This window comes from Mixophyes fleayi, chromosome 4 (assembly GCF_038048845.1).
Source record: "Mixophyes fleayi isolate aMixFle1 chromosome 4, aMixFle1.hap1, whole genome shotgun sequence".
Taxonomy (NCBI): Eukaryota; Metazoa; Chordata; class Amphibia; order Anura; family Limnodynastidae; genus Mixophyes; species Mixophyes fleayi.
Window position 1 is genome coordinate 144222794 of NC_134405.1, and position 14572 is coordinate 144237365.

Below are 14572 nucleotides of genomic sequence, written 5' to 3' on the forward strand. Positions count from 1 at the left end.
AGTCATTGTTTGGCACAGGGAAAACTTACTGATGTGCATAGGGTGGCAGATACCTCTCTTAGTAATATTAATTCTTAGAATTCAAGAATAACTTGCAACATTAAACCCTATTTTGAACAATTTGTTTCTGATCTGCAAATTGCACTGGAACTCAGAAATTATATAGAGGAACTTTGTCATTGCCTGTTCCAGGTTACTTACAACTCTGAATGGTGAAACTGACAAACTTAACCAGTTTAATACTGCAGTACTGAGGTCTATTTTATCAGACTTACCACGTGTCTGAAAGGGGTTAAAGCTGCCTAGTTGTTATGTGAATTAAAACTGGCCACCACATTTGCTTATGAACATTGATTCATGGAAAAGCTATTGTTGCAGATTTTGCTGTATATTCATAATCACTTCCAGAGCACTGTTAACACACTTTCTCGAAGTGTCAGCAAAGCTTTGCCTATTTGCACTGTCAGCATAAAGTGTGAAGCAGCAAACCAGTAACCTCTCAATAGAAGCAGGTTTCTTTTCTGCATCATGGTAAGAATAGGTCTTCCAATTATTTTACATGTGACTACAATATATACAGCCTTTCTGGTCTATGGATACTTGCTAAACAGAACTACTAATCAGATACGTGTAGCACAATATTAGAAAAAAAATCACGACATCAAAACCTACTTTGCAAGAGGATATTGTTATTTATAATTGTGTCTCGTATACAGCAATGCATATGCTTCATGTATTTTGTGTTCTATCTTTGAACAGGCTCAGAAGTCACTGAAGGGTTTGTGTCTGCCACCTCTGCCTGATCTCTTTGTTCCAGTCTCTTCAGGCCAAGTCACAAAGCCAATGACTCAATCATTGTTATAGAATGAACCTCCATCTTCTTTTACAATAGTTCACTTTTATATTAATTCTATTTTTGATTAACTCAGCAAAATCTCTGTAATAAAAGGGCCATAGTAAGGGATTCAGAGAAGGAGGCGTTGTTTGGGACAGTTAAATAAAGGGGACAAATAGTCTATTGAACTGAAGGATAAACGGAGCTAGGACATCATAAAATCCTACAAGGTTAGCAACTTATATTGCCTATGGCTTGTAAAGAGTACATTTTAGAGATTGTAGCTTAACCAAATCATATCACACCACAATGATTCTGGAGAACTGTCTGCAGAGATAGACACTTTTTTAGTATAAGAAGTTATTAGAACTCATTTCATCAATCAACGTGTATGATGACTTCTTACTGATGCACCTTTATTATTGTTATGTTGTGCCTTGGTAAAACAAAGAACACGTTTGAATTCAATTCCAGACTCCAACAATCATGGCAGAAACTATTCACTATTATTGAACCACATACACAAGTGTTTTCAATGTAAGAGGGTTATTATACGAGATTTACAGTGAGTTGGTAGAAGGACTTTGGAAGGAAATAATGGAATTTTTGGGACATAGAACAAACAATATAACTTTAGTATAAAGTATTCTATTTAAACGTGCTTGGGACAAACACAAGTCTATCCTAAGACTAAACCATTAACACATCAAATGGACATTTGAAATATAAAAATTTGCATTCATCTGCTGTTTATTCTTTGTTGTTACTCAGACTTAGTAGTTGTTTTTTGTTGCTGCTAGGAACCTTAAGGTGATCTGATGTGAAAGCTCTATAAGTTGTAGCCATCAGAACAATCCTAAGCACTACATGTTTTCTTATCTAGTCCCCTGGTTCTATGACACGTGAGACTGTAGAAGAAGTAATCTGTAAAATAATAAATAAATGTTTATTACAGCACCTTGCAAAATCCAAATCAGCTTCACGGGACATAGTGATGTTAGTCAGATTCTGCTGGAGGACAAAAATATTCCGACACATCTTTTTGATCCCAGACTCACTGATGCGCTTGAAGTACTGGCCACTATTAATGAGGATGCAGGAAATCAGATGGCCTAGACCTGAAGGGGAAAAAAGACAAACCTTTAAGTGAGTATTTAAATGAACCAAAATAAGTACAAATAAAAAAAAAGACATTTTCACTGATTCCAGATCAAAGAAAGCCCTTCTAATATTGAAAATTCCAACCATAAAAAGAAAAGAGATACCTGTAATTTGCATTCCGTGCATAGTATGGTTGTAACTAATTTAGATACTTGCATACTTTTCCCACAAATCTTGGTAGGACTTTTTGCTTGACATTTAACTTGTACCCATGTAGCCTTTGGATTAATATTAAAATTCACTGTAATTTGATTAAAGAAACTACCTAGAAAATGTATATTTTAAGTTGTTTATAGTACATAGTAACCATCGTGACACCATGCCTCCTATTGCTGGCACATAAGAATCTTTATGGTCTCTAGAAGAACATGCTTAGACCTCCTTTACATACACAGCATAAAGTGACAGTTCATGCACAACATTATTGCACTGGTCTGCACTGCTTATGTTAACAGATCATAGCAGAGAAAGTGCTAAAAAGTTATTATCTGCTGTATTCACAAGTTGATGTGTTGCAAAGCTTTGTGGGCAATGTTGATTTCAGCATGTGCTACATACAGTGGCAGAAGAGGGCAGGTATATGATGGTATGGTACCACCTGTCACACAGCAGACCCTTGGGATCATTCAGCGGGGCCTGGGGTGTAGACCTGGTCTCCTCCGCCAGGCTTCCTCCTGTCACTAACTGGATTCCGGCAGCTTCCAATGACGGACGCCATTTTGGATCTGTGTATGCACCGACGTGTCTTTTAGAATTTTCTCTTTTCAGCCATTGGCTGATTACTTGGCAATCTCCTTCATTCTCCAAACTATTTTGGGCACCTCTATTAGCAAAACAGTGACAGATCTTCAAGTCCTGTAGCCTGCTAATCTTATGAAATATTTGGCTCCTCTGAATCCTGGTATCCTGTATCTGTTTCTATTCTTCAGGTCCTGGCAATCAACGTCATTTGCTCCTCAGATAATCCTGGTATCCCCTCATCTTGATAATCCTGGTAAACCCTCATCTCGTTAGACTCTGCGCCTCAATGGTGGGATGGGTGAAACCAAGCAGACTGCAAAGAGCCCAAACTGTCCCTGTAAATTCCGTGACACCACCACTTCTTCAACTGCCTTCAGTGTAAAACTATCAAATTCCATTCAAATACATTTTCCATTACATTACTTCTAAATTTCCATACCGCCACTATAGTCCTTATTTTCCTGGGACAGAACTGATTTATGGTGGCCAAAAGTACTAAAAATGGGCATGACATAGGCAGATCAGGGAGCATGGCCTAACGTTATTTTCCAAGTACGTTACTGTAGAGGGAGGATCTCAGTGATTATATCTTGGTACAGTGCGCTCTGTGATTACTGGAATTCCAGGGCCAGAACAGGGCCGTTATGCACAGAGCGTTCATAGTGCATAACGTTGTGTTTACAATGTGGAAGAAGAAGGATTTCATAGTTTAGGATATTTGCTTGCTGCGTGGTGACTTTGTCTCACAATGTTATCTCTGCCTCTGTTCCATTGATGTGGAAAAGGAGGAAGATGAGACAGACATTATGGGGCTGCCACTATTCCCACTTCCACTAGGAGCCAGGGCCCAAAAATTTACAACCTTTATTATATATTTGAATGTATTTGAATAACATATTTTATATTTATATACGGGATGTTACAAAAGCTTCCTGTATCTTAGCTAACTGTACCATAGGTTTCAACCTTCCACACAGAGTTGGAATAGTTGTCCTTAACCAGATTTTCCACTCTTGCTTAAATACAGCACAGACACTTGCAGCCTTTGTTCTATTTTGCTATGCACACTATACTCTAGTTAAAAGTGGTTTTCCACTTTTAATAGTACTCTGTCCCATCCCCCTTCCTAACAATAGGGCTTTGGTGGGAAACGCTCTCCTGGGATTACCATCATTCTTTCTTTTTAGCAGGATCCCAACACATACATATGGCCAGGACATCTGCTGATGATCTACGGCACTGATCAGCGACTGTTCCTCAAATCAGTAGCTGGCTTTCATTCACAGAAAATACATAGAATCGTCCTGCTCTGGAAAGGCTTAAGCAGTGACCAAGATAATCAGAAAAAGTGAGTGCCAAAAACAGTAGCAATTACTGTCCATTAAACCACAGAATATGCACATGTATGCAATTATTTTAATTTTCAACCTTAAACAGTACAAAAATGTACCACTTTTATGAAAGATATTATCATGGCAGCTGGGAGTAAGCAAAGCCTGGTGATAGTAATTCCACAGCGCTGTATAGATAACTCACTCAGATCAGTCCCTGTCCCATTGGAGCTTACAGTCTACATTCCCTAACATACATACATTTAGAGGATGTGAGTCATCAAGGAGAGCAAAGCATAAAAAGGGAGTAACTTTGTACCTGGGCAAAAAAATGTTACATTGGAGGGGGAAGTCAATTTAAAATGTGAGGACAGATTTACAGTTCGAGTAGGGCATGTCCTATATTACATTTAAATATCAGTGTAAATATAAAGCTATCAAGCATTTGTGTGCTACAGTATTTAACTTATGTGCAAAATAATAAACTTATTTTCACCCCTTGCATTGTAACATGGTTTGTCCCAGAGCACATTTACTCCTTTTTTTGTCTTACTTTCATTAACGACTCAGGCTCAGAGAGAAAGTGAGTGCAAGAGATAGAGAGAGACTATGGTCAATTTTATAGCAGCCCATTAACCTACAAGTATGTTTTAGGAGTGTGGGAAGGAATAGGAGCGTCCAGAGGAAACCCACGCAAACACGAGGAGAACATACAAACTCCACACAGATGAGGCCATGTTTGGAAGTCAAACTCATGACCCCCACTGCTGTGAGGCAGACGTTCTAACCACTAAGCCACCGTGCTTTTGATTTTACAGAGACACTGTAATGAAAAACAAAGTGGACACATTTGAAAATATCATAACTCTGACAATGGCTACCTGCTGAGTCAAACAATGACGCAACACTATGGTGAGATACCTTAATAAAATATAAAATATTGTCTGACAATACTATGCGAGTCACCATGGCTTTTATCTGTTAAGCTATTAACATGGGGTCCCATTATTATTATCAGTTATTTATATACAGCATACATATTATGCATTACTTTACATTGAATATTTAACCATTGCCATCAGTCCCTGTCCCAGTGGAGATTACTATCTATTTTCCCTACAACACAGACAAATACAATATATCAGTGTGTCTGTGAAGCACGGGAGGAAGCTGGAGCACCAAGAGGAAACCCACATAAACATGTTGAGAACATACAAACTCCACACAGATTAGAGAAGAAATAAGCCTGCACTCGGTATATCCCATATTATAAATGGTATCAGCTGTGTGGCTCTAAGCCCTCACTCGGTATAACCCATATTATAAATGGTATCAGCTGCGTGGCTCTAAGCCCGCGTTCAGTATAACCCATATTATAAATGGTATCAGCTGTGTGGCTCTAAGCCCACACTCGGTATTACCCATATTATAAATATCAGCTGTGGTGCTCTAAGCCCACGCTCAGTATAACCTATATTATAAATGGTATCAGCTGCGTGGCTCTAAGCCCGCACTTGGTGTAACCCATATTATAAATGGTATCAGCTGTGTGGCTCTAAGCCCGCACTCGGTATAACCCATATTATAAATGGTATCAGCTGTGTGGCTCTAAGCCCGCACTCGGTATAACCCATATTATAAACAAGTTAACCCGTGCATGATACTCATGCATTCTAGTCAAATCAAGCTACTTAAGGTGTTAAAAAGGTTCTTCTCATGCATTTGGGGCTAGGCCAGGCCTCCTCAGGGGAAGAGCGTTACTTCCCGACGCAAGCGCCCTTTTTTAAAGTGGTTTTGTCCACATGTCACCACCTCATCATTCATCTTTATCGCCACATCTATCCAGATGTCTATCCAGACACAGGGATCTCTCTCAGTGGTCCTGAGTATCACACTCCTCTCGCTCTGTCACCCCCGGCAACCACCAACCACTCCCCACTGTCACCCCCGGCAACCACCAACCACTCCCAACTGTCACTTCTCCTTCAAGAAATATATATATATTTTTAAAATCTTTATAAACACTTTTAACAATTAACAAATTAAATTAACAAATTAAAAACATCTTAGTATACCAAATTTCAGCCCTTTCTGAGTTTTTTTTTCCACACAAACTAAGAATTTAGTAGGTCAGTGTATAACTCCGCCCAGCAGGTGGCGCTGCAGCTTGTTTGTTTTTTTTCACACACACACACACACACACACACACACACACACACACACACACACACAGACTAACACACACCACTAGGCTTATATATATTAGATGGTACCAGCTACATGGTGCCACACAGATTAGGTCTGGTCATAATCAACCTTAAGAATAGGACAGGGCGATGAAGGGGGGGAGCAGAATGGCACAGGATAATGAAGAAGGGGGGGAGCAGAATGGCACAGGATGATGAAGAAGGGGGGGAGCAGAATGGCACAGGATGATGAAGAAGGGGGGGAGCAGAATGGCACAGGATGATGAAGAAGGGGGGGAACAGAATGGCACAGAGTGATGAAGGGGGGGAAGAGCAGAATGGCACAGAGTGATAAAGAGGGGGAACAGTATGGCACAGTGTCATGAAGGGGGGGGAGGAAAAGCAGCATGGCACAGTGAGAGGAAGGGGGGTCAGGAGAAGGGGGGGAGCAAAAGCAGCATGAAGGGCACAGTGTGATTATAAGGGGGCATAGCGTGTTGATGAAGGGGCACAGTAATGTGTATGAGATGGCACAGGGGGCTTGTGGCAATGTAGTGTGGGAGGTAGGTGGTAGCTAATAAATGGGTGCTATTTTGTTTGTGGGGTGATGGTGGGCAATTTAATTGAATAGTGGGGACTATGAATTTAACATACGGTGGTATGGGGGCTATTAATTTAATGTGGGGTAAGTTTGGGGAGAATGAGGTCTATTTATTAAATGTGAATATTAATTATTTAATGGCAGTGATGGTTGTGGGAAATACGTATTTTTATTAAATGTAAATACTATTAATTTATTGCTGGGGCTGTTTGGAGGGAAGGAAATTTATTACAAGGGAATACTATTACTTTAATGTTGGGGTTGGTTGGATGGATATAGAAATATTTATTAAATGGAAATACTATTATTTTAATGTTGGAGCTAGAGGAAGGCCTTATTATTAATCGTGGGTGCTATTGATTTAATCCCGGGGCTGGTTGGAATTTTCTAAATGTACCCATTTTTTTCCCCAAATAGAGCCCCCAACATTCCAGGATCCAGACAAGCCGCAACTAAAGAAACCAGCAGCCACCGGTGGTGACATTGACAAGAACAGGTAGGAGAGAGCAGTATAGTCTGTCAAATGTTCTGATTCTAGTGGGACAATCCTGATTTTTAGTGAGTGTTCTGCCCAATTTAAGGGGCAGGCCAAGACTGTGTACTCTTTATAAACACACTATATACTACACTACAGTTCTAGCTGTCCTTCATGGGTTTACCTCACCTACTATAGTGGTTTGGTTACGGCTCTCTAGTGGCTGGCCACACCCCCTCTGGTGGGCCTCTACAATTGTATTCCTCCTATGGGCCCTTCATGCCCCAATCCGACACTGGAATTATGCGTACCATTAAATTCTTTTCCTTGAAAAAATCCATGGCAACCATTACAACCCTTTCCAGAGTAGGTAAATAATTCTAATGTCCTGGGCAAATAAATGGAAATTACTCTAAGTCCAAGGAGTGCACTTTTTTATGCTGTGAACAAAATCCCATAGATTGTAAACTTGCGAGCAGGGCCTTCTCACCTCTTTGTCTGTTTTACCCAGTTTGTTTATTAGTTTACTATGTTTGTCCCCAATTGTAAAGCGCTATGGAATATGTTGGCGCTATATAAATAAATGATGGTGATGATGATGAATGATGGTGACACAACCTCCTGATGTATGTGAATGGTAGATACTATTTTAGGCAGAAACTCACTTTATCTGCATAGACATTCAGAAAATGTTCCCTGCACCAAGGTGCTTGTACTTCTCTAATTCTGCTAGCAGAACTAAATGCCACTAAGAACATCAATTTCAGTGTCAACTATCTCAAAGAGACTTCTTGCAGTGGTTCAAAAATGTCAAACATCAAAATGTTGATAACTAAATTGATATCCCCTGGAACCACAAAGGATCCGATAGAAGGACAGATCCTCTTCACTTCTCAAAAGAAGCAATTAATTAAATCTTCTGAGGCAAGCTTGTTATCTAAGAACACACTCAAGGCAGACATTCCATCTTGAAGGAATTCAAGGACCTGTGGAGTAATCGCTGCAGGACGATTGAATTTACAGTCACATCATGTGATAAATTTCTTTTCTTTAGATTACTAAAAATTCTTTCTTGCCTGGAACACTATGCGGAATACTTGTTCTGAGACTCCTTTAGTTGTGGAAAGTTCCCGCTTAATCTCCATTAAAGCTAGCAACTCTGCATTTGTATGAAGTATTGGGCCTTTGTGTAGGAGATATGGCTGAATAGGTAGAGGCCAAGGCTGCTCATGAAGCAGTTCCCAGGCTAGATGGAACCATGGATGGTGCATCAAAAATGGAAGGATTGCTATTACTTCGGTCTTCTCTTTTCTGATCTATTGTAGAATGCAAGCGATGGGTAGAAAAGGAAGAAGGACATAGCCCTGAAGCTTTGTACCTAGAGAAGAAACTCGAACTTTAGAATTCCTGCTTGTCAAAATAATGTTTTATATTTATTTCATTAATTTTAATATTTTTTATTTTAATACATTGACATGTCTCTCTCAGTGATCAGGTGCCTTGTGCCATTTGTCCCTGAAGGTGGGCTCCCCAGCCTGTGACACGGCCTGTCTATCATGAGTATCATACATTTTAGCTCCAAAAGTGAAAATACTCTTGTCTTTAACTTTTGGCTTTGCCCCTACTTGATGCTTCCTTGTGGCTTTTGATAGGCTGATGGTATGATTCATGTTTACAATCACATTTTCTTTTTTAGAAATTACAACTGGTGATCACACATGTGCTAGCTTACTCAAAATGATGATCCCTATGGTGGAGGAAATTATCCCCAATAATTTAAGTGTCTATCTTATTGACATTCTATGATGAATCTGCAGCTGACCTGCCAGGGACTAGATCTTGATACACCTCTTTTCTTACAGACACATTTAGTTCTGAATGGTGTATATTTGCATACCCTAAAACTTTATTTGTTGTGATTGGAATGAGATTACTTTTCATCATGTTTACAATTCAGCCATGTTCTTGTAGAAAGCTCCTCCATTGTCCTGTAGTTGACAATGTGCTCTGAACTTCCCACCACAAGAATGTCACCCAGATAGGACAGTATCTTGACTCCTTGTTTCCCCAATTCTCCAATCAGAGCAGCTGGCATCTTGGTAAAAGCTCTCGGGTATGTCGCTAGCCAGAAGGGCAGGCAGGTGAAGTGAAAGTACTAGCCAAAGACCCAGAACCTTTAGTATTTCCTTTGATAAACTGCAACAGGTATATGCAAAATAAGTATACTGAAGGTCTATGGGTGTAAGAAAATCCAATTTGCTGATGGCCACAGAGATCAAACTCACAGACTCCATGTAAAACTGTATGGTATGGACAAACGTATCGAGCATCTTCAAATCTAGAACCGCATCGAAAGGCTCCTGATGACTTCGTGACAAGGAAGAGTCTGAAATAGAAGACTGCCTTCTTGTGCCATAAGAATAAGAGAAATGATGTCAGGCAAAATATGTAGTAGACATATTTTGCCAGACATATAGTTTTCTTGGCTTTATAACTTCTCACCTCGTTGAAGTGCTGCCGAGGAAAAGTACTCAGGCCCCCTCTCCTGAGGCAAGTTTAGATTTAACCCCAGAGAACTTCTGTATGACTGTATATAACTTGTCTCCAAAGAGCAAGAATCGTTCAAATGGGATATTGACAGAATTTCTGCTGCCCAGCAGTGCAACCAGAGAGCTCTCCTAGCCAATTCTGCTTAGGATATTGTCCTTTCTGGAAAAAACTGTGGTGTCCAAAGATGCTTCATACAAACCTCTATGCCTCTCTGCTTTACCTCAATACTTTTCAGCATGTATTGTCTGCATACTTTTTCTTGAACATCTGAATAAAGTGTCTCTCCCCACAATCTAAGTACGGCTATACCCTGGACCCGACACCATTGCTCTTTTAATGTTGGCAATGTGTTTTTCGACATTGTGAATGTCCCCACTCACATTATCGGCATTGTTAACCAGTCAGCCTAATAGAAGTGTTGGCATTTAGCCTACCAACATATTCATGTCAGCAAGCTAAGTGTCGACATTTCTAATGTCGGAAATACGGCAACCACTGCTTAAAACAACTCTCCATCTTCCTAACCATGGGATCTCTCAGGGCTCCCCCATCTTCAATAGCGACTGTTGTCCTGGATGACATACTATCCATAAGTGCATCTTCTTTTGGGACCAAACTACACTTATGAGCATACTCATCACTGACTGGACACAATTTTTCCAAGCCCTTTAAGATAGACTAACACTTATCCTCTTGTGCCCTTTCTTTATAAATCAGTTAATTCACCACCAGATGTACAGGGAAAACTCTACCCTTTCTAATGTGATCTTCAAAAAAAGATTGATGAGTCTTTGAGGCAGTTGGTTCCTCATTCATAAACATAGATTTAGATTTGCATATATGCTTAAGCAGATCTCCACATTGTATAAATTAAACATTCTAGACGACTCTTTAATCTCTCTGGATTCATTACTGGAGGAATCTTAAAATTCTCTGGAGAACCATATTCTGTATATCTCCTCTAAATCTATGTTTGTCTGAGCCCTTGCTCCCTTTAACCCTTGCATAGTACATAGATGTTCTTTAGTCACAAAATATTTACTCATCTATAAGCTTCTATTGTTGCTTGGGCTAAGTTATTCCCTTGGGCTGAGAACTGCATGTTGTGCAAAAGCCTCTCTCCTGCAGGCTCAATCAATAAAAGCTTATCACACGATCCACAAACTTTATGCTGTTGTATCTTGCTGTCTACTGCAAGGTTCTACTAGAGTACTGAGACCTGACATAACTAACTAACTAAATGAATGAATATACACACAGAACCAAACACTTCTAACTTAGAGGCTTATCTACGTGGGTGCCCTTCCACTGCTTGGGGTCTGACTCCATTCCCCTGCTCTGGTTGTTGTACACACGATGACTGTGGTAAGATGTTACTGTTAAAGTAGAGGGGTACTACTAGTCTCTTTTTGGTATCACCGAGGGTATAAAAGTACAGCAAAAATGCTAATGACTATTTAATAACTTATTTATAACTAATACAATCAACAAACTCCTCGCAAAGGTAGTTCACGCTTAACCCAAGGAACACAATTGCATATCTGCTCTAAATACGCAGGGCCAATATGTATATCCTAAAATTATATTATGAAAAATGTATACATATTATAAAATGTAGCTTCATTTAAAATGTTTTGTATTCTAATTGTTACAATATTATAGATAATATAAAACAGTGTAGGAAGCATAGTATAAAACATCAACACATTTTGTTTACTCTACTATCTGATGGTATCATAGCTGTTAACACAATATATTACATGCATTTTCTGCTATATATCTACTGTATATGTTTACATATACCTTTATATGACTCTCTCTCATATATATATATATATATATATATATATATATATATATACATATATATATATATATATATATATATATATATATATATATATATATATATATACACATACATATATATATATACATACATACATATATACACATACAGTACTGTGCCTAAAACTTTTGCACAAAAAGGTGCTGCAAAGTATGAATGCTTTGAAAAACAGAAATGTTGATAGTTTATTTCTATTAATTAACAACATGCAAAGTGAACGATCAGAAGAGAAATCATTCTAATCTGCCGGATGGCCTGTACTTAGGGTAAAAGAAATCCTTATAGAGACAACAGAATATTCCTACCTTCAAAGATGTACTGGAACTTATGCTGCTGGAGACTAGCGCCCATAGCCTCCTCTATGCCACTTATATCCTTATTAAGACGCACAACAAGTGGATCATAGTCCATGCTCTCCACATTAGCCACAATGGCGTAGTTTCCTTGCTTGGCCAAAGGAATAAGATAATGGAAGCAATGAACTCTATGAAAAAGAACACAAATTACAATTCTAGATAAATAATGAGAAAAGTTTGTGAATTACAATATTTTTGATTTTTTTTTAGACGTCAGCTTTCAAATGTCATCTTCAAATCATGGATATTTTGCAATGAAAAGCATTATGAGTAAATGTAAAAAATTCCTTGCAAGCAGCAAAATAAAATGCTAACTTTTAGTAAAGCAGAGTATTTGGGTCAGATAATGTTTTGTAGCTTATGGAAAATTTTCCTTTCTTGATTGTTTTAAGAACACAGACCCGTGGGTCAAATTTTCCATAACCTCAGCCATGTTACTGCGACAGATTTTAATTTACCTGCATGGAGTTTTTCAAAGATCACCTGAAAAATAGAGGCTGTGATTGATGCTTTCACAGTACACTCCGCTCAGCCTGTTAATTCATAGCAGTGAGAAAGAGAGCTCTCTTATGAAAGTCTGACCCCCTGGGTCGCACAAGAAATGTCAAATGCCTCTCAGCCTTGCACATTACACGTAGGTTTTGCAGACACTTTCATTGATGAACTTTTCAGAGACCTCCCTATTATAGAAAACTTGTAATAGAAATGTTTTGGGCTAGATTGCAACTTAAAATAGTTTGACTGCAACCTTCACCCAAACAATGTTATTTATGCACCAAAAATGGTAAGAAAAAGTGAAGTTGTTTGCATTGGCAAATATAATATATATATATATATATATATATATATATATATATGCACAAATGGAAAAACTACCAATAGGTTGTAAGCTTGCGGGCAGGCCCCTCTTATCTCTCTGTATGTATTACCCAGTATTGTTTTATTACTGTCTGTTCCCAATTGTAAAGAGCTACGGAATCTGCAGGCGCTATATAAATAAATATGGATGATGAGTATAAAAATGGGTGTTGCTAGTATATATAGGGGGCCCTTCACTTTCAGCCAATCACAGGTACATGTGTTTTGTATGACAAATCTTAAACCCTCACATGCCAAATATTCTTTATTTACAAGGATAGTTCCAAGTTTTAAAGGTTAGTAGTGTCCCTATTCTTCAATATTAAAGCAGCAACTTCACATAGGTTTTTTCTTTTAATTGCTAGTCAATTAACTTTTAAACATGCATCTAATAATGATAATTTTTGTTAGATGTCCTTATACAAATCATTATCTCACATCCCTGTAGGAAAATAGACTATCTTCTCCTGCTGGTAAGTTCTGGTTGATTCTGCAAAGAAAGTGAAGCTTGTAAAGCTTTAGAAATGGAGGACAGAGGATAACTTTTGATAGGAATTCTTTACAAAGAGGTTCTGGGATTAACATGGTTTAGTGGGTTGCATCTGGTATATGGATATCAGTGGGGAATCCAGGTATCAGAGAATAGATTACTATGAGTAACCGAGGAGTACTGTAAAGTGCATAAAAGCCATCAACTATAGGTGTATACCTCCTAATTACCTTAACTGACAACACAACCCATTTCAATTGATAAACAATTTTACTTTTCCCAATTATTTATCTACTGTAATAATCCATTTGAACCCAATTCAATTATGTTAAGAACAACTATAACATCAGTTAGTATACTGCAATTAAACCATGTAAAAATGTGTGCAGACCATTATGTATTTTGTTAGATGAGAATGTACATTATGATTTTCTGTATTGCCCAACAAACAGAAATAAAACCAACCTGACTTCCAAGTGCAAAACCAGAAGGCAGCGGTCAGACATGTCTTGGAAGGACTTGGCCAGCTCATTCAAAGTCTGCAAGATCATTTCAGAAACAGCAGGGATGTCCAGACCACTAAGAGTGTTGGATCCAGGAGACATTGCTAAAAATAATAGAAAGAAATCATATTAGTTTGTGTATAAATCATAATTATATAGTTCTACACTAAAGCTACATCTCCTCCCCTGCCCGCTTTCCTACTATCTCATGTGACCAACTGTCTCTGTAATTTCCTCATGGATGTCCCAAAACTGCCTAAAGCTCAACACAGCTTATCATCATACCTCCCAAAGTCTCCACCTCCCCACAAATCTCCTCACTGTCAAGAAGACCACAATCTCCCATTCTCCAAGCCCATTATGTCTTGTTGCCACTCGTGATTCTGTCCTCTTCTCATCTCCTCACATCCAGTCTCTCTCACAGTCTTGTCATCTCCACCTTCAAAATATGATTAGAATATATACCCCTTTTCTTAATCAAGATGCAACCAAAATTATTACCGATACTCTCATCATCTCCTGCCACCTCCTTTTATACGACATTCTCCTCACCCATTTGTCCCTTCTTCAAGACTGAACTACCTCTCTCGCTGCTCCACAGCTGATGCACCAGTCTGCAAATACAAACACTGGCTC

The 14572-nt window shown here is 38.7% G+C and overlaps 1 protein-coding gene across 1 annotated transcript in view; it reads right to left on the bottom strand.

The window, feature by feature from the left end:
- The window catches only part of EXOC4 (exocyst complex component 4), a 356359-nt gene that overhangs the window by 24856 nt on the left and 316931 nt on the right, over window positions 1-14572 (bottom strand). Inside the window, exons 15-17 of the mRNA XM_075208546.1 lie at window positions 13899-14040; window positions 12035-12213; window positions 1794-1953 (exon numbers count right to left, since the gene is read on the bottom strand). Coding sequence (XP_075064647.1) covers window positions 1794-1953; window positions 12035-12213; window positions 13899-14040 — 481 coding nt within the window. The remainder of the gene's footprint in view (window positions 1-1793; window positions 1954-12034; window positions 12214-13898; window positions 14041-14572) is intronic.